We start from the raw sequence: 26,790 nt of genomic DNA on the forward strand, positions 1-26,790 counted from the left end.
TTTAATGGCTTTTATATAGTATTCCTTTTTCGCTATTTTGATGCTGGAGTGATATAGTCTCCTTTGTTGAATATAGAAGATTTTGGCTGTGTGGTCATACGTTTTATGCCACTTTCGTTCACTTTGTTAACACAATAAGTGTTTCTCGGCCAATATTGATGAGAACCAAGGTGCATTATGCTTTCCTCTTCTGTCTTTTCCAGTGGGACCTTTAGGAGGGGCCCGATCTTTAGTCACCTGGTTCATCCAGGAATGGAAAACTTTGGAGTCTTGTGTTACGTCTCCAGTCATATTCGGGATTTGTGATTGGTGAATGGGAACATCCGTCAAGCTTTCCTCCACTACCCTCCAATTGATATTAGTAGGAGGTTGATGGTTGGCATGTATCGATTTACGAGTACGACGAATGCAGATATTAAAAGGAATACGACTGTGGTCTATCCAGATTTGCGGGATGGGTATCTGGACCTCCAGAGAAGGGAAATTGGAACACACACCATCTAGTGTGTGCCCAGCGCAGTGAGTCGATGCGCCCACCATCTGGTGTAAGCCAAAGATCTCGAGCGTCTGCTGAAAACTGAGGGCTTGAGCATCCGTTTTAGATTCTAACTGCAGGTTAAAATCACCTAACAGAGTAAAGTAGGGATAACGTAGTAGGAACTGTCCTAAGGAGTCACTCAGTGAATCCAGAAATGTAGTAGCACATCCTGGGGGGCGGTAGATCAAACCTCCAGAGAAAGATGCAGATGCATTTAGCATAATGGAAAAGCCCCTACCTTCCGCCCCTTTAAGGGGGTCTAAATTGAACGTATGATACTTCATCGTATTTCTAAGAACCACGGCTACCCCTCCCCCTCTACCCTTTGGCCTATCTTGCCTCAGAAAAGTAAAACCAGGGGGGAAGAGCGTTCACTAGATCAGGATTGCTGTTATCATTCAGCCAGGTTTCGGTTATAAAAAGAATATCCAAGTTCGAATCTAGGATTAAATCCTTGATGTCTTGGCTATGGCTGCACATAGAACGCGCATTATTAAGTCCCCCTTTAAAGATGGAGGTTCCCTCTAGGGACGTATCAGGTTGGGGTATCATTTCCGCGGAGGCCCAGGTAAGGCATGGTGCATTTGCAGATGATAAATGAAAAAGGGCCCTTATTCGTTCCCTGATAGTGACACATGGACAGTTCTTGAATCTATTCAGTTTAAGAAGCTCACTTGCCTGAAAGATTATGGGAAGTGGGCTCTGATCAGCCTGTCCTGCACCTGTCGCGGTCTTGGCGTGGACGGGCGCAGACAGACTTTCCGTTGCCGCGCCTGCTGCGCCCGCCCGCCCGCTGCGCGTACGTGCCCCGGAGTTCATTTTATAGTGAAGGAGGAGGGTGGGAGGCGTCCAACAACTGGTGCGCTACTCTCCTTTCCGCCCCAAGATGGCGGCAAGCCCTGACTCCCACCGCGTCCGCGTTTATTGGCTGCGCATGGAGCAGGGATCAAAGTGCGGTGCAAAGGAAGGTAGATAGTATTTTTTAAAAGATCCCAACAGTCAAAGTGAAATATTTAAAACAAATTTTAAAATGTATACAGTATTAAAATTCGTGGCTGCCTAGACCCCCGGATTTTCGCCTCAGGGGATAGTGTGTACAAAGGTTGCTGTATTCGGTACCGTCATGTCCACACATATGCAAAACCTGGAGGTGTTCTTTTTCGGGACTGCCACTATTGGGGACAGCCATGATTTCGGTCCTTCTGCAGGCCCAATAATGTCCTGGGCCAGTAAACCTTTAATTTCCTCTTCAACTTGCGGTTGTAGATGAATAGGTACTCGCCGATGTTGTTGTGCTACCGATTTGATTGCCTTGTTGATGTGCATTGTTATCTGTTTCCCATTCAGTTTTCCTAGGCCCTGCAGGAGGGCTGGATGTTCCTGTAGAATGTTCCCTTATTCCGACATGTGGTATGTCATCGCCAGTAGACCCATCACCTGTGCCGTGACATTGCTTAGTAGGCAGAGTGCTGGGATGTCACCTCTCAGCACATGTACCTCTTCTTGGCAGGACCTGTCCTTGTATGTTAACGTCTCTGTGAACTTCCCTATGTTCTTTACCAGCTTCTTGGAGCCTCACGTAAACACATCAACAGTGGACAGGGATAGCGGCAGCCTCACTTTCACTTTCACATACTCCGACATGCACATGATATTGCATGTGGCCCCGCTGTCAAGCACCAACTGAGTACTATGCCGTCCAACTTCAATGTTCACGGTTGCAGTTTTCTTTATTTGATGCTTCTCCATGAGATGAATGTCTCTGGTCTGCCTTGGCGGCATCGGACATGAGATACAGTTGTGCCACGCTCACAGGTGCTGCTGTTTTTTCCGACTCATCAGAGGAAGTGCGATTCGCTATTTCCGTGTGTCTGGCATACTGGCTGTTGGCTGTTGGTCATCTGTGGTCTCGCCACTCTGCCATGCTCGCTTTTGAACTGCCTGCTCATGCAGGTGCTTGCAAAATGATTGTCCCTGTTACATTTCCCGCATCTCTGGCCCACAGCCGAGCATGCACCAAATGTTCGTTCATTCTTCTTTGCGGGCAAGGCCATTGGGTATTTTTTCTTCTTGACGTTTCCCGTGACGCAATATCTTTTCCAGCGTCATTGGTTTCTTCAGGACACGTGCATGAAACTCCACAGACTGACAACCGTCAATGATGCGCAGTCGTATCGCCTGTTCATTATCGAACTTGTCAAACAAGAAGTATGTGACCAGTTTTTGAGGTCATGTTGCGAAGTCATCAAGGGACTCCTCTGTTTGCTGACACGGTGTGTTGAAGGTGTAACTCTCAAAGTCAATGTTCCGTTGTGGGTCAAATCTCACTGTGAGGCACTGTATCACCCCTCTGTATTTCGCTGTTTGATCGCTGGGAAATGTTATGAGCAAACGCTCCACTTCATCCCCTATGAGATTCGAAACAAGGTCCAGCTGTTTGCTGTCTACACCATCCGTGGTGCACATGTAGCGCTCAAACTGCCTAATCCACCTTTCCCATCTGATGCCAGCTTGTGGTTCCGATAAGCTGAATGGCAACGGTCTTCGAAATATGGCTTGTGGACTCTTCTTTTCGCTTTCTGTGTCAACCATTTCTTTATTGACTTGCGGCTCCTGTGCAAGCCTTCTTTCTGTAATCGCCTTCTGTCTATGGTGATAGTGGGACTTCCGTCTCTATGTACTGTCACATTTACTGTTATTTTTATTGTCACTTCACATTAACTTTTCTTTACTTTGTTCTCTTTCTCATGTTAAATACACCATTGTGCTCCTATTTTTGATTGTTCCGCTTTAATCTGTCCTCCTGGCCTTTAATTCCACTTTCTTTTTCTTGTTAAATACACCTTTGTGATTCTACTTTTGATCGTTTCACTTTAATCTGGCCTCCTGGCCTTTGATTCTACTTTCTTTCACCATTTTTGACTTCTGCCTGACTTCAAAATGGCCTCCTGGCCTTCCTCTTTTTCTATTGGCTTGTTTGCCTGTCTTTAAGATGGCCGCCGGATCTCGCGAGACAGAGATTTCCTGTGCCTGACCTTGTAAAATGGCCACGGGGTCTTCCTAAGCGCTGATTGGCTGCTCCCACCTGACCTCAAGATGGCCGCCACATTCACGCAAGATTTGCCTTCAAATCTATGCGCGAAGCGGGCTGTTCAGGATGCGGCAGCAGCAGCGACACAGTCGAGTGCACGGGATGCCCTCACTTGCATATGAGTTCACGTCTTTCCTTCAGGCAGGTGAGAGGGCATCTTACTGCGTCTCCTCTGCGGCTGGGCGGGCTCCTGCGCCGATTCCTCGATCTTCAGCACTCAAAACAGGGAGGGCTCCTGGCTCTGTTACTTCCTGCGACTGGATGGGCTCTGGATGTCACAGTTGTTGGCCTTCTGGATTTTCCTGTGGCGGGCGGACCAGGGTGGGCTCCTGGCTCAGTTTTTGAGTCACGAGGGACCGCGGTGCACGCATATGGTGGCGCTTTGAAATCCCACCTTGCTCGTCCCCAGTTGTCGTGTTGTTAGTTCCCAGAAACCACGCAGGAACCAGGTAAGGGTTACTTGATCTTTATTTAGTATTCTTGCTCCCCTGCCCACATGCACGTCTGTCCTCATGCCTTTCTCATGCAGACTGCCCTGTCCACTCCCTGACTGGAAGTGGTGTCCAGTTGCCTTCCTGCCTTGTTGTCCAGTGCAGGGTCCTAGGGACCTTCTACCTGTCCACTACATGTAGCAGTCACTTTAACATTTCCTCTCCAGGTACCACACTCCATTATATATTATTAACCATCGATTATTTTTTTTTATCTTAGGTCAATCTTGATATGTCAAAATGTTGGGACTTTCTTCTTGACTTCATTTTCCCTTTTGGAAGACGCTATTGTGGCTGTGAATTGTAATTGTGAAATGTTATCCTGCATGTGCACTTTATGTCTTTTGAGGGTATCTAATGCAATGTGCTTTACAGTGATGAGAAACAATGCACATGAAAACGTTGAAAAATTATAAAAAGTGCAATATCATCATAAAAATGTTTACATACAATTATATATGATTCTAATATTGTTTTCAAAATAATGAGAAAACGTAGTTGTAAAATTGTGACTTTGATTGCCATGATTTGAATGTGGGGATGCACAGTCTAGCTGCTTGAGAGCAGTTAAAAGTAAAAAAGAATCGAGCACTTGTGCACTTTAAGTAGACGTTCTAGACAGTGGGACTCTATCGACCAGTAGAAGGCTATGAAGCCAAAATTTGTAGACCATCCCTTTTGCTGATTTTCGGGAAATTTGCGATCCGCGAATTCCCACGAATTTGCCAAAAATCCGCGAGAAGAACAGATCTGGGGGCAAAAGTTCAAGCTGAGTGTTTGTAACTATTTTAGAATGGCGCCTGCAAGCTGCCAGCGCCATTCTAAAATAGTTACTAACTTAGCTTCAACAGGAAGCACTAATAGATAAAATGAAGCAGGTGCTCGAGTTTAACTGAATTTGAGCTCCAACTCGAGCACCTGCTTCATTTTATCTATTAGTGCTTCCTGATGAAGCTAACTTAGTAACTATTTTAGAATGGCGCTGGCAGCTTGCCGGCGCCATTATAAAATAAAACACAAAGAGTGGGGCAGAGGACAGAAGGGCACAACAACGAGTGGGACAGAGGGCAGAATGGCACAAAAACGAGTGGGGCAAGGGGCAGAAGGGCACAACAACGAGTGGGGCAGAGAGCAGAATGACACAAAAACGAGTGGGGCAAAGGGCAGAAGACCACAAAAACGAGTTGGGCAGAGGGCAGAAGAGCACAAAAACGAGTGGGGCAGAGGGCAAAAGGGCACAAACACGAGTGGGGCAGAGGGCAGGAAGGCACAAAAACGAGTGGGGCAAGGGGCAGAAGGGCACAACAACGAGTCGGGCAGAGGGCAGAATGGCACAAAAACGAGTGGGGCAGAGGGCAGAAGACCACAAAAACAAGTTGAGCAGAGGGCAGAAGAGCACAAAAACGAGTGGGGCAGAGGGCAAAAGGGCACAAACACGAGTGGGGCAGAGGGTAGAAAGGCACAAAAACGAGTGGGGCAAGGGGCAGAAGGGCACAACAACAAGTGGGGCAGAGGGCAGAAGACCACAAAAACGAGTTGGGCAGAGGGCAGAAGAGCACAAAAACGAGTGAGGCAGAGGGCAAAAGGGCACAAACACGAGTGGGGCAGAGGGCAGAAAGGCACAAAAACGAGTGGTACAGAGGGCAGAAGGGCACAAAAAACGAGAGGGTGGCAGTGATGTACCAGAGGGCGCATCGCGGTCTCGCACACAAAAAACCCTGCGCACACGCAAATCGCCCCGCGAACAGGGAAATCGCCCCGCGAACACGCAAAGCGCGCCGCAAATACGCAAAAATAAAAAAATCCGCAAATTCGCACAAATTCGCGAATTTTGCGGATTGCAAATCCGCAAATTCGCGGATCGCGAATTCGCAAATTTCGCCCATGCTTAGCTTGCATGAACACAGTGCAGTGACTGCTTGAGCTCAAAGGAGAGACTGTGTGAGCTTGCTTGGGTGTTTGTATGAACACAGTGCAGTGACTGCATGATCTCAATGGAGAGGCTGTGTGGTCTCACTTGGGTGCTCACATCAGCATAGTGCAGTGACACCATTAGCTCAGAGGAGAGCCTGTCTGAGCCTGCCTTGGTGCTTGCATCAGCACAGTGCAGTGACTGCATAAGCTCAGAGGAGAGCCTGTGTGAGCTCACTTGGGTGCTTGCATGGACAGAGTGCAGTGACTGCATGAGCTCAGAGGAGAGGCAGTGTGAGCTCGGTTGGGTGCTTGCATGAACACAGTACAGTGACTGCATGAGCTCAGAGGAGAGGCTATGTGAGCTTGCTTGGGTGCTTGCATGAACACAGTGCAGTGACTGCATGAGCTCAGTGGAGAAGCTGTGTGAGCTCTCTTGGGCGCTTGCATGAACACAGTGCAGTGACACCATGATCTCAGAGGAGAGGCTCTGTGAGCTCGCTTGGGTGCTTGCATGAAACACAGTTCAGTGACACCATTAGCTCAGATGAGAGCCTGTGTGAGCTCGCCTTGGTGCTTGCATCAGCACAGTGCAGTGTATAGCATAAGCTCAGAGGAGAGCCTGTGTGAGCTCACTTGGGTGCTTGCATGGACAGAGTGCAGTGACTGCATGAGCTCAGAGGAGAGGCAGTGTGAGCTCAGTTGGGTGCTTGCATGAACACAGTACAGTGACTGCATGAGCTCAGAGGAGAGGCTGTGTGAGCTCGCTTAGGTGCTTGCATGAACACAGTGCAGTGACTGCATGAGCTCAGTGGAGAAGCTGTGTGAGCTCTCTTGGGCGCTTGCATGAACACAGTGCAGTGACACCATGATCTCAGAGGAGAGGCTCTGTGAGCTCGCTTGGGTGCTTCCATGAACACAGTTCAGTCACACCATTAGCTCAGATGAGAGCCTGTGTGAGCTCGCCTTGGTGCTTGCATCATCACAGTGCAGTGTATAGCATGAGCTCAGAGGAGAGCCTGCGTGAGCTCGCTTGGGTGCTTGCATCAATTCAGTGCAGTGACTTCATGAGCTCAGTGGAGTCTTGTTCATTCACGTGGGTGCTTGCATAAACACAGTGCAGTGACTGCATGAAATCAGTGGAGAGTATTGTGAGCTCGCTTGGGCGTTTGCATGAACACAGTGCAGTGACTGCATGAGCTTAGTGGAGAGTTTTGTGAGCTCGCTTGGGCGCTTGCATAAACACAGTGTAGTGACTGCATGAGCTCAGTGAAGAGGCTGTGTGAGCTCGCTTGGGCACTTGCATGAACACAGTACAGTGAGTGATGAGCTCAGTGGAGAGGGTATGTGAGCTTGCTTGGGTGCTTGCATGAACACAGTGCAGTGACTGCATGAGCTCAGAGGAGACCCTGTGTGAGCTTGCTTGGGTGCTTTCATGAACAAAGTGCAGTGCTGTATGATCTCAGGGGAGAGTCTGTGTGAGCTCACTTGGGTGCTTGCATGGACAGAGTGCAGTGACTGAATGAGCTCAGAGGAGAGCCTCTGCCTTCACAAAGACATTTTGGATAACATGAAGAGTAGTTCTCCAGCAGGAATCTTTTGCACACTCTTACGTGCTATTTTTGAATTGACCCAAAAATATCTTTAATACAAACAACAATGGATTATTAGAGCAACACTCATAAGCAATTATTACAGACAGAAAAGACTGTGCTTTCTTTGCACTTTTAATAAAGGAAGGTGGACGTTTGAGGCTGCTTCACAACGTCACTTAAGAGTAATAAAGCAGATTCCTGTACCCAGAAAGGCTTTTGCCAGTGAGCTCCTATATATACTAAGTACAAGTACATGCCATGTGTGAATGGCTCTTCTAATGATTCTCCACACCCAGAGGGACGAGCAGCCCCCCCGCGCCTTGAGACTCTGACGGGTGAGTAGTTGTGCTTTACAAACCGCTGATTGATTGATTGAATGCGATTGATTACAAATGTATAAGAAAATAATCTTCTACTCTTTCCAGAAACTGGCACTCATTCTTTTACAAATCAAGCACTGCAGCAATATTGACCAGATGCTGGCTTGAACTCCTCAGTGAAAATAAACTTACGTAGGTTTTAGAAGGATAAACGTGTTCAGTACAGGGATGGGGCTGGATCAAGGCCATTTTCTAAAGACATCCACACAGGATACATTTTCTTACAATGAGTTTAAATGAGACAGTTCGCATACTGAAAATGCATGTGACACAACTAGTCCTCGTGTTGTGTTATTGGGCATTCCTGGTTGTTAGTGAGGAGTGTTCATTGATTTGAGTTTGGCAATATTGGTGCACAATGATGAAGTCCCTGATAATATCATCACAGCCTTCCCCTGATTGGATTCTGCATTGAGTACCTCCCCACACTGTGGATCGAAGAGGGTTTATGTTCTCTTACTTTTTCTTGTACTCCTACAGGTCTCCTTCGCTTTGCTTTGTTTTATCATGTCACTTGCTCTCACAGTCCTCTTCCTAGATACAGCACAGCAACCTGAGCTAGAAGTGTTTTAGAAAAAGATGCTCTTTCTTAGAATTATTACTGTTTTCCTTTTCAGTGCTTGCAGACACTTCCTCTTACCCAATGTTCACTGGTTGGTTTGGGTGAATGCTTCCCGTTTGTTGCTCTTACAGTGTTTTTATTTCCATGTTTACTGTTACTTTTCTGTCGTTTGCAGATCATGTGTTTAGACCCATTACTATTTAACAGGGAAAGTTATTTTCTGTTATTTACGTTTCGCCCCTGAAATATGCTGTTTAGTTTTTCAAATTAATTTGTTGCAAATTGAAATTTCACGGGAAGTGTTACAAAACTGACAATCTTTGAAACTCCACTTGCAGATACACAGGGAGAATTTACCTGCATAAAGTAGGCGTCAGTTTTTTCAATTTTTCCTGTAACCCTTGTTTTTGAGGCATTCTTTCGTTTTCTTTTTTAAAAGATTTGCATTATTTAGGATTGTTGAATATTTTTTAAATTGTCTTTCTTATACTGATAAAAGCTTTGTTTATAAACTTAGCACACCCCTTTTTTCGACCTTGCCATAACTGCCTCACACAAATGTCGGTACGAGGTGACATAACAGAGAGAAGTCAGGAACCAAGTGCAACATTTACTATATTTTGACACACTGTAGAGTAGCAAGCCTTCCTACCATGCTGTTGTGCGTCAATATAAAAGATACGGCCATTACTGTCCTTCTCCTGTGCACAAACGCAGACACCCTTGCGCCATGGTGCAAGGGTGCCTGCGTTACAGGGCTGATTGTTTACGTGCAGGAAGGGGCACCGTCCTGCACTAAAACAATCATTAAAGGCAGTGGCGGCTGGTGACATTTGAAAGTGGCGGGGCGGAGCAGGCGAGCCTGAACCACCTACGGGGTTCCAGGGATTCACTCCCAGGGATGGATCCAAAAAAACACACAAAGCATAGACCGATAAAAACTGCAATTGCTTTCTAGTGAACAGCACAAACACCCCCAGGAACACTAAAAACACCACTAGGACTAGGAACAGCAAAAAGACACACCACGAACAGCACAAACACTCCTAGGAACAGCACAAACACCCCCAGGAACAGCACACACCCCCAGGAACAGCACAAACACCCCCCTAGGACTTGAAACAGCACAAACACATCCATGCAGTGACACGTCAGCTGGTCATGCAATGTGGCGTGACCCGGCTGTGCGTGGAATTCCTAGCTCCAAAAGATAACAGGTCCAAACAATGACCATGATTCGGGATGGGTAACATTGCGTCATGTGTAACCTTTGTGGAAGTTGCAGATAGCACCTAAATCACTCTCAGGGGGGCCATATAAGTGACGATAGCGCTCAACTGCAAAATAGCGCTTTATCAGGACCTGTGCTCATCGGCACAACACTAAATCAGGCCGACCATTACATTAGTGCAGCACTGTTTGCATCACAGACGACATCATGGGTACACACGTTTTGCAGATACGACACTGCACTGTTTCACTACAATATTGCTGCTGTCTGTGTAAACCAACTGTGTGCATAACTCTAAAAAGGCTACAATTTGTAGGCTGCGCAGCGCTTGAAAATAATGTAGCGCCAACTGGCAATATTCTCCAAACTTGTGCTTTGCAAATGGTGACCGATAATTATTCTTAACTCCCCGACTAACTCCTCATTTGCACAATCAGCGCCAGCCATGTGTGCTCTCCTCCTGTGCAGACATGTGTTACTCAGTTATGCGTTTAAATGGAATTTCAGAGTTTTATTGTTCATCCCGGTTAAACAGTTCAGCTGGCAGAGGAGCGTGATGTGTTGGATTTTGATAGCTTTGACCTACGCTGAGCATTATATCCATGACATCATGTATGCACCTAATGATCCTATCACATGCTGCACCCTAGCATTACTCCGTGAAATCTGTTACCACAGTTACCTATGGGGTGGCTGTATGGGGCATGGTGAATGCTGGTGACATTTAGCAAATTCATGATACATTTATCAAGATGTTTTTAGCCTTACCCTGATCCTGTTGTTCCCATATAATTTGTCATATGCTGAAGAGACGTGAAGGGTGAACAGCCTTTAATGGCGAACTCTAATTCGCCGGCATTACGGGGTGGGAGTGGGGGGGGTTGGGGGGATTGGAAATGGGGTCCTGAGGGGATGAGGCGGGAGGGGTTTGGAAACAAACGAAACGACAACCAATATATTTTAAATAAAATACTAGTATAAACTTACCAGAGACTCCGTCCCGATTCCCGCCGTCCTCGTTTTCAAGTCCTGTCCTGCGCTGCAGCACGTCATCAGGAAGGCGGCGGCGGCAGGCAGCCTCCCTCTCCACTGCCACAGATTGATTGGTGCGGCCGGCTGCCCCCAGGTGACGTAATTTTCTGTCGTATGCTGCTGCTGCAGCATACAGAGAACAGGGAGAGTTGAGGCCGGGGGGGGGTGGCTTGGGGGAGTGGCTTTCCCACTGTAGTTAATACTGTCTGTTTGGGCGCCGGTCTCAGGCTGTCCAAACAGTCAGTATTAACAATATTGAGCAAGCCACTCCCCCAAGCCACTCCCCGTGCCCTCGAGTAACACAGTCACTCCCACTGTAAACAAGGAAACTGTTCTGCTTTCTCGCCGTGCGAGAAGGCACAAACAAATGCTAGTTATCATATTATATAACTTATATAATATGATAACTAGCATTTGTTCTGCCTTCTCGCACGGCGAGAAAGCAGGGGGGGCGGCGCCCAAACGCCCCCATGTAAGAACCGCCACTGATTAAAGGCAATTGAAGATGTTTTCCTCTTTCTATGTGTGGTGCAGAATCCAGCACACACAATAAGCAAAAGAATTTCTCCTCATTACACCACTCCTATACCTCCCTCTGCCTCCCATGGGGAGGGGGCGGATGCTGACGCATTCCCAGGTTAATGACACTTTATAAACCTGACAATGTGTCAGGTTCCGTGGATGTTGCGTGGGAACATCCATGGAATGCCCCTATCACACAGAGTAATGCGTGTAAGGGTCCCATGTTTACGAATCCATGAAAATTCACACAGGATGACTGTATGTTGCCTTGTAAATATGAGCAGGCACAATGCACTGCCGGTGCGTCCAAAAAAGTGACGCACCAGCTGCACAATCGGCTTGTAAATGAGGTCCCTAGTCTTATATTATTCATACTGACAAGGCATAAAAGTGTTATTTTGTGAAGTTAGTTAAAGACCGTACTTACTTCCAACAGGCAGCAAGACGCTCTTTGTAGTTTGTTTGTCCACAGCTGGAAAGAATGCGGTGCAGGACAGGCTTTTGTTGTTATGTTGCCTCGTAGCTGTGAAAGTGATAATAGATTTATAGATCATGGTACCATTCGGATAATCAATATTATTAAATGATTGATTGTATTTAAACTCTGGCTCTGGGCTCCAGGTTATCTTCGGGGCGGTGCCTGAGCACCTCCCGGGCGCCGTGCACTCCACAGTCACCGATTCACCCTCCATCACTCGATCAGGGAGAGAGATTTCTGGCTTGTCCTGAAGATCTAGGAGACAGAAATCAAAATGCACAACATTATTATTATTGTTTTCAATAAAAGACACCGTCTAGGGAGCAGCAGTTATAAAGAGGCCCGACGATGCCAGCATGTCTGATTTATTTTAGAAAGGCCAGTTTTGTTGCCATGGTTACATTGTGGGTGTACATGCTGCACACAATGACAACACATATCAGAAAGCCTTATACATCAGGCCCTACACTCAGATGCCCCTACGCTCATAAAAGAAAGCACTCAGGCAAACACACCCACCCGAATGGATGGGTAAAAGAATGAAAGATGTAGATGGCTGCGCGAGTTCAGTAATGAATGAATGAACGAAACACGTTGTTAAGGGCAAACAGCTGCCCATATAGGCGTTCTGGCGCTAAGCAAAGGTGAGGAAGACAAAGTAAATTCATCTTAAACTACAGAGAAGAGAACAAAACATTGTTTTAGCACTTCTGAATTTAGTGTCCTCATTTACCTTAAGCAGGGGTAAAAGGAAGATTGTTCGTGATTTAACACTGCTTTTTTCGCGCTTCCAAATGCAGATCATCTAAAAATGTCTGCATGGAGCGTTGTATTGAAAACCCCATTCCTGTCACACTGAGTATTTGCTGGTGAAAGCAAAACGTATTGTTAAATGTCAATCCAAGATTTTGAACCACTGATGCCGTGCTTTTGAAGGATACCCTTCCAGCTACCAAGAATAAAGGTGAGAATCATAGATTTTCATGATGACCAGAATCTCTGTTTTGTCTAAATTACATTTTGTAATACATTGAGTTACGTTTACGGGTTTGGGGGACAGGGACCATTTTCAAGCAGAAACCTGGGGGCATATTATCAAGGGGGTTTATCTCTGCTTTTTTGACTTTAAAAGCCAAGAAAGCGGAGATAAAATTATCTCCCTATTACCTAGCTGTCGCTAACACCAGTTAGCGATAGCTAGTAGGAGATAGCGACCATCTTGGGCCCCACTTTGCATGTCGGGGATATTTATCACTAATGACATGCAAAGTGGGCGTGCCAAGATGTTAGCGACTGAAAACAGTCGCTAACATCACTATCTCCTATTACCAACTTTTGGAGATATTCGCGCTAAGCGCGAATATCTCCAAAAGCTAACACCTGCCCCTGAGCAGTTCTTAGCCATGTTATCAAATGGAAGGTGGATAACATGGCCAAGAGCTCGGTAATGCATGACTATCGCTGACTTTTCAGCGATATTCATGCATTTCAGCCAATTTTTATCGCTTAGGAGATAAACCTTAGGGGAAACGCCTAATCTAACTGCTGCTGACCAGGGAGCTCACTGGATTATCCCTGCAACGTTCCTGCTGCTGGACTGACCTTTGCTGCCGCTACAGCTCGCGGAACCCGCTGCGCGGGTCCCGCATCGCCCGTTCTGCTGGGCTGCCTCGCTGAGGAGAAGGACCTTGTTGGCGTACTGCGTGTCCAACAGGGCGGGAGAAGGGAACACTCTGCCAGGGCTGCGAGCACCAGGTGAGGGACAGGGACTCCATTTCCCAGGAGTCCCTGTGTAGCCATCCCCTGCACCTGGACCCTCTCCCTGGTTGCCCCACCCCCGACCGCCGGGCTAAAGCTGCCGCTTGCCGAAGTCATTTGGGAAACGCCTAATCTAACTGCTGCTGACCAGGGAGCTCACTGTATTATCCCTGCAACGTTCCTGCTGCTGGACTGACCTTTGCTGCCGCTACACCTCGCGGAACCCGCTGCGCGGGTCCCGCATCGCCCGTTCTGCTGGGCTGCCTCGCTGAGGAGAAGGACCTTGTTGGCGTACTGCGTGTCCAACAGGGCGGGAGAAGGGAACACTCTGCCAGGGCTGCGAGCACCAGGTGAGGGACAGGGACTCCATTTCCCAGGAGTCCCTGTGTAGCCATCCCCTGCACCTGGACGCTCTCCCTGGTTGCCCCGCCCCAACCGCCTCATCTCCTCATTAGGAACTGCTGATACCCGCTACGCGGGACGCGTGCGGGACGCGTGCGGGACGCCCGGGGCTAAGCCCGGGCAAAGGGCGGGCCCTCTGTGGCCCTCAGAGGCCTGAGGAGCCTGGCCTGGGCCATCCCCTTTGTCATTTGTTCGCCAGCCTTTGGTTCAATGGATCTTCCAACACAACTGTAAGTTTGTTCCCTTGTTGTTATTGTTATCATTATCGGGACCAACATCACAGGTTGATTTTTCTCTGCCTATACGTAATCTCTGCAACTCCGCGCTGCACTTTCTCTGGGGCTTGTTATGAACTACCGAGAGACTAGAAGTATGGCAGCCGCTGGAGCCAAAAAACTGACAGGTACCCTCGATGATTTCATCGTTCGGACTCATGCTCTAATAGACGAAGGGATCATATTAATGGATAGAAGGGTGTCTCAGGACTTGGCAATGGCCAGGAGATCTTCTCTAGGACTCATAGCTCAAGCTTGTACTCCACACGCAGCGACAGGCCCAAACACCTTTGCTATTGTACATAATGAGGGGGCCTACGATGACATTAGCTCTCAAGAAGGTCTGGAGGCAACACCCAATCTTGCTATGTTAGTAGAGAGCGGTTCATCAAACGAGCCCGAAAATGTTTCTGTGGTTAATGCACATGAAAGGGGTTTGAAAGAGGGTGCAATTCCTAAAAAAAAGTCCAAATCTGTTACACGCAAAGGAAAGAAAGCACTGACCACTCAAAACCTAGATCAAACCACTTTAGACCTGGCGCCCTCGAACAGTATCTTGGTAACGCATACTGTTGACACGGATGGAGCTGCCCAAGCTAATGTGGGCCTATCCCTAAGCCTACCAGATGACACGGTCATAGATAGTAGCTTAGAGGAAATCTTGGATCTGGGTGGTGAAGTAGATAATCATGTTAGAAGCAAGGAGGATAGGAACAGATTAAACATGGTAAATAACAACATCTTTGAAATGTTAAAAATCCTGCTTGAACCCATCGAGGTTAGGTTGCGTTGCTTAGAAACCATCTTAAAAAACATTCATAAAGATATAAGTGCCCCCAGCTTTAGTTTGGAAAATAAGATACCCCCCGCAAAAAAGGCCACGAATAAGCCTCCCATAGTTGACAAAAACACCCTTTCTCTTAAAAAAATTGTGCCCAGTAACCCCACTAATGTTACCAGCTTAGGAGGCACTTCTTCAAAAACCACCGATTCAAAACAGACATCGAATTCTGCAAAATCTAAGGTAACCCCTCAGGTCAAGTTTAAAGATCCCACACCCCGACCCCTAAATTAGATCAGACCCCAAAAGAAAAGAGAGAACCATGGAGAAACATCCACCTTCCCCCGGATGCATGCTCCTACGTAGTGATCCTGACTGGGGTCACTGAACTTGTATCAACTGAAACGGAGTCCTACCAAACCCTAAAAAACAAGGTTTGCCACTGGCTGTCTAAAAATTATCCTCTACCGCCTGGCATGCCCAGTAACATCTTAATGGTGGAGAGAACTCCTTGGGTGGGAGGTAATAGGAAAAATCTACAAGGTGACTGCGTTGTGGTCACCTTTGAGCACCCACAGGTAGTAAATTACATCTTTGCCGGTACAGCACGCTATCAGGCGAGTACGGTCACTGCCAGGCCTCTCTCCTACTTCTATGTTCAGGGGAATCAACCGGATAGCAGATGGAGTTGGTTAAAGGGCCCCCAGGAGCTTAATAATAGACAGAAGTTCAATCCCCCATGGGAGGCTCAATCACGTGGTTGGGAGGAGAGGGGTGAGGACGGGTGGAATGTTGTCAGGAGAAGAAGAGCTAGACCTATTCAGGGTTTGTTTGCTGCAGGCCCCCAAAACATAAACTCATATTATGACCATCACTATGCAAATGGGGAAGAAAATTATTTTAATGTTCCAACGTTTAACCGTTATGATCACCCGTCCTTTATGGATTGGGTAGATTGACAAACATTGGTCCCCCCCACCATACAATTGTTAACTGCCCCACACACCATTCCACAGAGCAGTCAACCCTCACAAGAACTAAACCCTGAGCCAAGTACTGAGCCAATGATAACCACAGGACAGGGCATGGAGGGAGGGACAGCTTTGTGTGCGACTGATGGGAATAAAGGTAGCAGGCGGGTGATTGCAATGGCCACATGGAACATAACGGGCCTTAGGAATAAGATTGATGATCCTCATTGGAGAGACCTGCGGGGAATGAGATTTTGATATCAAATTATGATTATGATCAATTTAATAATTTATCTCATTCGTCACTTTCGGACCGATTTATATCTGTCATTGAGTAAAAGACAACCCCACATAGGTAAGATAAACCCCATTAACTGACGCCACTCTGAAGAACCACTTACAACTGATAAAGTTTTAAGAGTTTATATAGAATTAATTTGAATGCAATACAATCCTTACAGGATAAATCTCAAAGTATACAAATTACAATAATCAGTCTCTAGATCCGTAATTAAAGCTTTCGGTGTGAAGTGGTTCCTTCTGCGTCATCTGCAGTAAGACAAAATCATAATCGAGTTAAAACTGTCCCTACTCTATGCTATGTGACATCCCTACTTCGCAAGTTCTTCCCTAAAAGGTGTCAGCAGTTTGACTTCCAAAGAAGTTCAAACTCTCTCAGCCTCTAAGGGAAATTTTAAGTTTCAGAAGCAGTACCCTCTCTGCCTACCCATACGCTCTCTAAGGGTCCTCGGCCTACTGCTTCCTTGCGCTCTGATCTCTCAGCGCATCTGCTCAAGGCATCTACCCTTGCCTTTGCTCTCGCCTTAGCCTAATGCTAATTGCTCTGCTCTTCCCTGATTGCTCTCTCCTCCCCGGGGTGCTGTCCCTAAAATACACAATCACAGTGTGGGTGGAACGCCCCTTGACGCCCACCACGGACTTCCCCCGATGATGTCAACTTCCTGCTTCTTCCATTGGTCCATTCCTTGCGTCGTTCGTTAAGTTGACCCTTCTCCTTAGATGTCATCTCCATCATCTCATCGTCGACTTTTATTGACTCTTTCAGATCGAGTGTCATAGAAACTTAGACAAGGCTTTAACTTATCTATACAACTTTTTAACCTTCTAGATCCTGTGAATGGTCTTGTCAAAACATAGTCCACCTCAAAAGTGTCTCTCCTCACGTTCGAGCAATAAGCTCCGTCCGGCATTGTCACCTTAAATCTAACAAGTGCTAGACTTCTTGGCTCTCACGTCCACATCAAGCTATTTACGACCTTCACAAGCCCACTAAATTACATTCATGTGACTATGCTCCTTCGAACTCTTGGTCAGTCAGGTTACAATCACAAATGACCTAAATTCTTCCAGCATTCCTACAGAAACCCTCCACACAGTATAACCTTTGGCATACATTTATATATTCGTAATTTAGCAAAAGCCTTAGTTATACTTGAATACATTTTACATTGAATATAACTGCGTAGAATATACTTATGCATTCGCATTGGTTACATTGTCATGTACGTTCCCTACATTTCTCCACGTTATATTTCTCCACGTTTATGTCTTTCCACGTTACATTTCTCGCCGCTTCTCCATTTAAAGTTACACACGTACACGAATCCTACTGTGCACGTTCTACATTTCATAAGCATTTCTACATTTCTACATTTACCCATCATGTATACGGGCCTTCTAAATCTAATGCATTTTTTAACATGTGAATACATTTACATTTCCTATTTCATGTTATCACTTTAGTTGAACTTTATGCTATAGTTGTCAACTTTACATTACGATATGCGTTTCATTCCTACGTTTATAACATATACATCTAAATATGGCTACGACATACTCTACATTCAAATTGCGCTCTCTCAGTTCCCCCCTTTGATGACTTTTAGGAGTCATCACTAAAAGCAATTTGAATACATCTTTTTATACAGAACTCGTTACATCAGTTCCCCTTTTTATCGACTCAAGTGTTCTCAAACTTTTATACTGTTGATCTTGTAGAACAGCTAGTGTTCTTTCCTGGTCTCTCATTGATCTTTGTAACTTGTTCGACCTATACCATTTATACAATTTTACTAATCCTAATAATGTAATTATGCAAATTAATACTATTAATGCAGGCTTCAAAATATACCATATTATGCTTTTGCCAAGATTAGCAAACCAACTTCCAACCTTTCCCACTCCATTTCCTACTTTTTCCCAAACATTTATTTTTGATGAATCTTCAATTTCTTGATGAATCTGTGTAATGTTCCGTATGACTTTCTCAAGTGGTTTTGAATTATCAGGAATATAAGTACAACATTCCTGAACTTTCAAAGCCTTACAAACTCCGCCTTCTTTTGCTAATATCACATCTAAAGCAAGTCTGTTCTGTAAAACCATAGCTCTAATCGACTGCATCTCACCTTCTACTAACATTAATGATCTTGCAGTACTAGCAGACAATCTATCCACGACTGTCGCTAACCTTCTAATCTTAACATCGTTAAGAATCAAACCTAACAATGGAAACATCGCTCCAAATACATCTCCTACTACTTCTGCATCTCCTACTTCCCTTTTCGTTCTCCTCGAAGCCTTTCCTTCTATTATCGCCAAATCCTTTGCATGATATATTTTGGGGAAGACAATCGCCAAGTAACACGAACCATACCAATTGTCAGGCAGCTTTACATAGGCATTTCTCCCACATACAAAATATACATTCGGAATAGCTTGCATCCCTTTCATAAAATCTTTCGTGTAGTACTCTAGTTTAAAAGAGTGCTCGCAACTAACTTCACCTACAAATTCACTCTCATAATACGTTTTGCTTCGAGCTAAACATAACTTTCCTTTCTGCGTTCTATCCAATGCTATTGGACCATTACTACCTTTCTTTTTATGTGCCTTCTCTTCTTCTGTCCAATCTATTTTCCACTGTCCTGACATTTTTAGAATCTTCTGCCTTCTGCATCGGTCATCTACTTGTGCTATAAACCTTTTCTCTACCTCTGATACTTTGCAAGTCAGATTATTTCTACGTGCATATGATGTATCTAATGTGTCCCAAGGAAGAAAGAATTTTGCCAATCTATCCTCCTTCTTGTAATAGTCCCACTTATTCATTTGCTTATAATTCGGAACTTCAGGCAGTACCGAATCATAATTTGAAAAGTAGTACTCAAATCCTTCTCTACCATAAAATATACAAAGCAGTAAACTACATGTTATCCCATACGTTAATGGGAGATGGTGATATCTAATGCCTTCGTCTACAGAAGCCGGCAATTGCATACAAACGTAGCAATCTTTGGCCTCCATGGCATCGATATATTCGTACAATAATTTGGCATATGCATTTGACCTAAAGTTTCCCTGTGACTCGTCTATATGTAATCTACGAGCTTCATCTGCAAGTAACGCCTTTTCACGTATAACTGTGCTCTCCTCCTTCTTTCCCACAAGAGCAGGTTTCAAAGTCGTTACAGTTTTTACATTTGCTATTTCTTTATCGTTCTCATGTCCTATTATGTATGATATTGTTACTACTGTAATTATGAGAAATATCACTACCGCTATAAGTGTACCTACTATACATCTGGCCTTTCGATTTGGGTTGCCGTTCTCCATGTCATCAACAGCGTACCTCGCTTCTTTAGCAAAAGTTCTCTTTCCAGTCTTTGGTTGCTTGTTTGCTTTCTCAGTCTTTAAAGTGCTTTTTTTATCAACAGGTATCTTTTTCACCACAATGTCTTTTCTTCCTTTTAGCAGCAGACAACCCTAGCCCTTCTCCGTCCTCTAAATGTAATCCCTAATTTTATTCTTCTTTCCACTCGGTGCTAGGTTATCTTCTTCTTTATAACATACGTACAAAAGTCTTTTATGCATCAACAATTATTTTCGGACCTGCAGCTTTCACAACAATTATTAATAATTCAAAACGAATAACTTTTTCTTCTTCTTCTGACATTTGCTGACCAACTGTTGGAAATTGTAGTCTTTTTAGCACTAGATCTTGAATTTTGCTCAAACGTGGGGGTATGGGAAGCGTGAAAGTCAGTAACCCCTCAGTCTCGAGTCCAGGCGCCAACATCCATATCTCCACTGCCACAAATGGATCGAGATCGATTACTTTCACGCTCTTCACTCTCCCAGATTTCTGTCCCCAATACATCTGCCAGATAAGTCCACTCTGGGGTGGCGTACCTTCTGCAGGGCACACGTACCCTTCTCGATCTTCGTGGACTCTCAGTTCCTGAATCTGTCGTCTCTTCTTCCTGATCCGATTCTTCAGCAATCGGAGCAAGAGTTCTTTCCTTCTTTCTTTCCGAACTTGGCCTTTTCCTTCTCTCCGGCCAACTGGCTTCGTTACTCTTCGTTTTTCCCCTCCTTGTTCTAGGACCTGTCTCTTGGTCGCTCTCAGTTTGCTCAATATCTGTGTCGGACTCCCAATTACTTTCTTCTCCTGAGGCGACTTCGGTCCCACTTGTGTCCTGACCTTCGTCGTCCTGTTCCAACACAGTTTCAGCTTCTTCGATCACCTCCCCAGCTTGGTTTTCCCCCTCTATGGCTTCTCCGCTTCCTGCCGGATTCTCATCCGAGAGAGGAGCTGTTTCTTCTGGAGGTGTTGGCACTCTTCGGGTGTGTGAGGCATGTATCCAGTTTGGCAGGCCTCCACACTTCACTGCGGTATTCGTTACAAGTATGACTTGAAATGGTCCTCGCCAACGCACGTCTAAGCAGTTCTTCCTGACATGTTTCTTCACCAGGACCCAGTCTCCTGGACTCAGGTCATGGCACAAGTCTTGTACTGATGGAACCTCTGCAGCCTGGACCTGGAGGGACACAGAATTAACGGCATCAGATAGTCCCTTGCAGTAGTCCAAGATCAAATCGTCTGTGATGTTCACTAGCGCTGCAGTCGGAACCGATGGCAATCTCATGGCTCTCCCCATTAGCACTTCATGTGGAGAGAGGCCTGTTCTTCTATCAGGTGTGCTACGTATGCTCATAAGAACTACTGGAAGTGCGTCTGGCCAACTCAGGGATGTCGATGAACAAACTTTAGCCAGTCTGGACTTGATAGTACTGTTAATTTGTTCTACAATCCCTGAAGCTTCTGGTCGATAGCTGCAGTGTAACTTCTGATCGATATTCAAGGCTGAACACAGCATCTTCACCACTTCGCTATTAAAATGAGTTCCTCTGTCCGATTCCAAAGAGGATGGCACCCCAAATCTCGGTATTAATTCTCTAAGTAACAATTTTGCTACTGTAAGTGTATCGCACCTACGTGTAGGGTAAGCCTCAACCCATCTAGAAAATATGCAGACAATCACTAAAACGAATCTGAGTCTGTTGCATGGAGGCATTTCTATGAAGTCAATCTGCATCCTATTGAAAGGCCCCCCAGACCTTCCTATGTGACTCAAGGTAACTGGTGTTCTCTTACCCACATTTAGTTGCTGACAGATCGCACATCGCTGACACACTGCTTCTGCCGCTACTCTAAACTTAGGATTGAACCACGTCTGTCTGAATACTCTCACCATAGCATCTCTTCCTATGTGTGCTGATCCATGCAATTTCCTTGCCATTGGACTAATCAGTTCATTTGGTAAAACTGCCCTTCCGTCGGCAGAAACCCAAAAGTTCATCTCACTTTTTCCGCAACCTGCTGTTTCCCAGCTCCTTTTCTCATCATCTGGTGCATTTTCCTGTACTGCTCTCAATTCATCCCATGTATCTACAGTATCCAGTAACATAGTCAATTCAGTTCTTTCCTGGACTCCCCCCACTTTTACATTAGTGTGAGAATATCCCTGCTCTGCGCAGTAACGCGCTACTTCATCTGCGTATCTATTTCCTAGTGATACAAAATCCACATTTTTTGTATGCGCTACACATTTGACCACGGCTATGGCCATAGGTTTTTGCAAAGCCTCTAACAGTAGTTTCACGAATTCTCCATTCCTAATCGGAGAACCCGAGGAGGTCATATAACCTCTTTGAGACCATAACTGCCCATAATCGTGAACTACCCCGAAACCATACTGGCTATCGGTGTATATGGTGACTCGAAGTCTGTCGCCTGCTAAGCAAGCACGAGTCAAAGCCACAATTTCAGCTACCTGTGCGGAGTGTACTCCTTCCAGGCAAGCGGCTTCTATAACTCTGGTAATCGTGCATACCGCATAAGCTGCTCTCAGCTGACCGACATCGTTTCTTACGCATGAACCATCAACGAAGAAAATTTCGTCTGGGTCTGTCAATGGCTCATCTACGATATCAGGTCTTGGTTTGGTACATAGTTCAGTCACATCGAGGCAGTCATGATCTGTACAATTTTCATCGTCCACTTCATTCGGAAGTGGCATCAAAGTTGCAGGATTCAAGACGGAGCATCTTTTTAGGGTCACATTCTCGGCAGCCAGTATGACTTGCTCGTAGCGTGTGAGCCTGCTATTCGTCAGATGCTGAGTCTTCGTCCTGGTCATTAACAGTTCTACAGAATGTGGTACATACACCTCTAACTGGTGTCCCATGACTACACTCTCAGATCGTTCAATGCTGACACCCGTTGCAGCTACGGATTTGAGACATCCGGGCAACGCTGCGGCTACTGGATCTAATGTAGCCGAAAAGTACGCCACTGGCCTGCGCGCATCTCCGTGGACCTGAGCTAATACCGCTAAAGCGCATCCCTCTCTTTCGCAGCAATAAAGCAAAAATGGTTTGGTGTAATCTGGCATTCCTAAAGCCGGGGCGCGACATAAGTCCTCCCTCAGCTGTAAAAACGCCATCAAACAATCTTTGTCCCATGGTACCGGATCACTTACTCCTTTGTGCGTCAGTTGCAATAACGGTTTGGCCTTCAGTGAAAAGTTTGCTATCCACTGTCGACAATAACCAACCATGCCTAGAAACATCCTGACTTCTCTTTGTGTCGTAGGCGCGTTCATTTTCATAATCGCCTCTATTCTGTCTGGAGACACCTTCCGCTTTCCCTTTTCAATCCTATGGCCCAAGTATTGCACCTCAGTCTTGCAATATTGTAATTTACTTGGAGACACCTTGTGTCCGTTCTCGGCCAAGTGATTTAACAAGGTGATGGTGTCTTCTCTGCAAGCTTCCTCAGTTTCTGACGCAACTAGGAGGTCGTCTATGTACTGGACCAGAACTGACTTCTTGGGCAGTACTAGACTCTCAAGATTTCGTTTCAATAACTGGTTAAAGATCGACGGGCTTTCTGTATACCCCTGAGGGATACGACACCATGTTAAGACGCGATCTTCCAGCTTGAAAGCGAAAAGATATTGGCTCTCTTCGTCCAACGGTATCGAAAAGAAAGCCTGGCACAAATCTGTCACGGTAAACCATTCAGCTTGGAACGGTATCTGAAATAATATCACTGATGGATTCGGTACCACTGGACAACATGAGACAACAATGTTATTAATCTTTCGAAGATCCTGCACTATCCTGTATTTTCCACTAGGTTTCTGCAAACCCATGATCGGGGAGTTACATGGACTACCCACGATCTCCTTCAGTATTCCCTGCTTAATCATGGATTCGATCACAGGCTTTATTCCTGCAATCGTCTCTGGCGTTAGCTTATACTGTGGTGTTCTTGGATACTCAGCATGGGGTCTTACCAAGATTTTTACCGGTTCTACTCCCTTGATCAATCCTATTTCTTCCCCAGTAAAATCCCATACCTCAGCTGAGACTTTCTCCCTCAAATCTTGCGGAAGTTCCTCCACTGTTAAGGTAGGATATAGTTCCACACACTCTTGTGAGTTCATAACCTTAAAGTCAGCATCCTCATCATTAGTCTGTACTTCGACTCCTTCTGGTGTGCAATGGATCGTGCAATTCAGTTTGCACAGCAAATCTCTCCCTAGTAAGCACACAGGACTAGAATCGCAGATCACAAACTGATGTTCGTCACTGTAATTCCCTATCTTTACCGACACTGGTTCAGTCAGAGGATTCGTCATCCTCTTGTTTGCGACTCCTACCACCTGAACCATTTCTCCTGATATTGGCAGACCTGGGACTACCGCAGATCTCAGCGTGGATCGAGTGGCCCCCGTATCCACCAAAAAGGTTGTAGGACATCCCGCTATTTCAGCCTCTACGTATGGTCCTCTCTGGTCTACTTCCAAGGCGGCTCCTAGAGTACAATCTTCCTCCCTATTCGCCCTCTGCCCTGTAAGTGGATCAACGTAGTAGCATTCCTCTCCCCCTACAAACAATGGCATCTGTCTGTAGGTTTTCCCTCCGTTTGAGATGCGAGGTGGTTGAGGAAACGGGGCTCGAGGAGTCTGAGTCCCCCCTTCGACAAACTTGCCCTTCGGGACTGTGGCTCCCTTAACCACGTTGTTCAGAACCTCTTCCTCCTCCTGCTCTAATTCCCCTGTCTCAACATTGTAAGGACACTCGCGTCGCCAGTGTCCCACCTCATTACACTGATGGCATCTCGTCGTCTTTTTCAGTGTCGCGATATCCATTCTCGGTCTCGGTCTTTCTTCCTCATCTCTGCTCTGATTATTCTGTTTCTTTGCCTGCGTTCCTGTTCCCTGTTGCCGCTTTTTATCCTTTCCAGCAGCTTGCATTTGCACTAGCATTAACTTTTCTTTAAGCTTCTTTGCCTTAGAGTCTATCTCGTCACTACAGTACCTTGCATACCTCAGAATTTCATCTAAAGGTTTGTTCTGCCAACAGATCAGATGCTGTTGGATCATTAGGCATATTTCTGGTCTCAATCCGAGGACAAACTTTGAAACAAACTGTCCTATGTCCTTGGGATCCATCACATCTAACCCGCTGTACTGCTTGAATGCTTTCAGCAATCGCTCATAAAACTCATGAACTGTTTCTTTCGGCTCCTGAGTAGTTCGATCTATCTTTACCCAGTCTATGTCTTGCACCGGCACTTTCTCTTTTAGCCATGTTATTACCCTCTCGTATTTTTCCATGACTCTAACTGATGGACCATTTGTCCGAATATCTCTCGGTGGCTCGCAAGTAGGCCATTCAACACTGAGCTTGCATGCCGTCCACATGTCTCCGGGTACTACGATATCGAACAGTGTGTTCAAATCGATCCACAGTACTTTCGATATCTTCACGAATCTTTCTACCTGCTTATACCACTCGACGGGATTATCTCTAAGCTTTGGGAAGGAATTGGTGAATGCCGCCAAATCCCCCCTACTCCAGGGCACATGAACGTAGCTTCCATTCGCGATTTCTCGTAAAGGGAAGGCTTCCATTCGCATCAAGTCTGCGTCCTGGGACTTTCCAAGCACACTCCGTCTAACGGAGCCCTTCTTGGACCATCTTTCCTCCCATCGATCCAGATCTCTCCATATTCTGATGCTTATGATCAATTCCCTTATGTGTACCTTCAGCGCGATCGTTCTACGGTCATCCAAATCCTGATCCGTGCAAGTTAGCCTATGGTTACTCTGTAAAGCCTTAGTTCGTGACAGGTCTACCATGTACCTGTTTGCCAAATTAGATAAGTTCTCGTGAGCTGACCTTGCTCTTCGAGTAATATCCTTAGATAGGAACAGTATCTCATCTGGTGTATACGAGGCTAATCTCTCTAATGACACTGTACCGTCAATCAATTTGTCCAAATCTGCCTTCAAACTCATTACGTCAAGCCGTTTTGCTTTTATTTCCGCTTTCAGCATCTCAGTTCTGTGTTCTTCTCTCCTATCTCTCTCACCTCCACTATGCGCCCTACGCCTGAGCACAGGTGAGTTATGAGGAGCCTTGCTTCCATCTCTTCGTTCCCACCCCTCTAAATCCCAAGCCTTTCCGTCTTCACGTGGGGTATGGTGGAATAATGCTCCGTCCCCCAACCCTACGTTCCGTCTTCTAGGCTCGGTTTCTCCAGATATGAGATAGGATCCACCGTTCTGTTCTAACCCACTGTAACTCGCTTGTTGTCTGGTGTCGCTTAATAAACGATAAGATCCTTCACGGCCCTCCATGTTCCCGTGATCTCTTTCGTGATCACCGGATGAATGGCGAGACGTTTCGCGACTCCCTATGTTCTCATGACTCCGTCCGCTATCGCCGGATGCATGTCGAGACGCTTCGCGACTCTCCATGTTTCCGTGATTCCAATGTCTCACATCCTCACCTGGCGCATGGTGTGTGCACCTAAAGGTATTCCGGTACTCCTGTGTCCTATGTTCCCCTTCACTGAAGGTGACGCGAGGCACTTCGCCACACCCTGCACTTCTGTCTTCGCACATTAGCCTATTGCTGTTATCAGTAGGATAGGTATCTCTTCTGCTCTCTTGGCTTCCTCTCTCCCACTCGGGGCTGCTTTCGCCAGCTCCACAATGAGAGAGAATCCTGTTATCCTGCTCTCTCCACTCGGATCCCGTTTCTAAACTTCTATTCCGAGCTTCTTCGGCAGCGTCCCACTCTCTCAGGTATTCCCTTAATTCCTTATGGGTTTTCGGTTTAGGACCCCTCAAATCCATTGGCCCTCTTCGATCTCCCTGCTCTACTCTGGGACCTGTTGCAGAATCTAATGGGGTACTCCGACTTATTGGTGCTCGTACTTGCCTGTGGGGATTCATTGTGGCATTCCTATTCTCCACTTCTGCTCTTTCATTGTCCCATCGTGCCTGTTCATCCTGCTGGACCCCTTCTGGGTTATAGATTGACACAATAGGGCCTATGGTAACCGGAACCTGCAAGGCGTCCGGCATTTGGTACGACCTAGCGCATTGCGT

At 46.1% G+C, this 26,790-nt stretch overlaps 1 protein-coding gene across 1 annotated transcript in view; it reads right to left on the reverse strand.

The window, feature by feature from the left end:
- LOC147701131 (myeloid cell surface antigen CD33-like) overlaps positions 1 to 26,790 on the reverse strand; it is a 574,774-nt gene that overhangs the window by 54,390 nt on the left and 493,594 nt on the right. Inside the window, exon 4 of the mRNA XM_086929902.1 lies at positions 11,781 to 12,086. Coding sequence (XP_086786028.1) covers positions 11,781 to 12,086 — 306 coding nt within the window. The remainder of the gene's footprint in view (positions 1 to 11,780; positions 12,087 to 26,790) is intronic.

This window comes from Lissotriton vulgaris, chromosome 7 (assembly GCF_964263255.1).
Source record: "Lissotriton vulgaris chromosome 7, aLisVul1.2, whole genome shotgun sequence".
Taxonomy (NCBI): Eukaryota; Metazoa; Chordata; class Amphibia; order Caudata; family Salamandridae; genus Lissotriton; species Lissotriton vulgaris.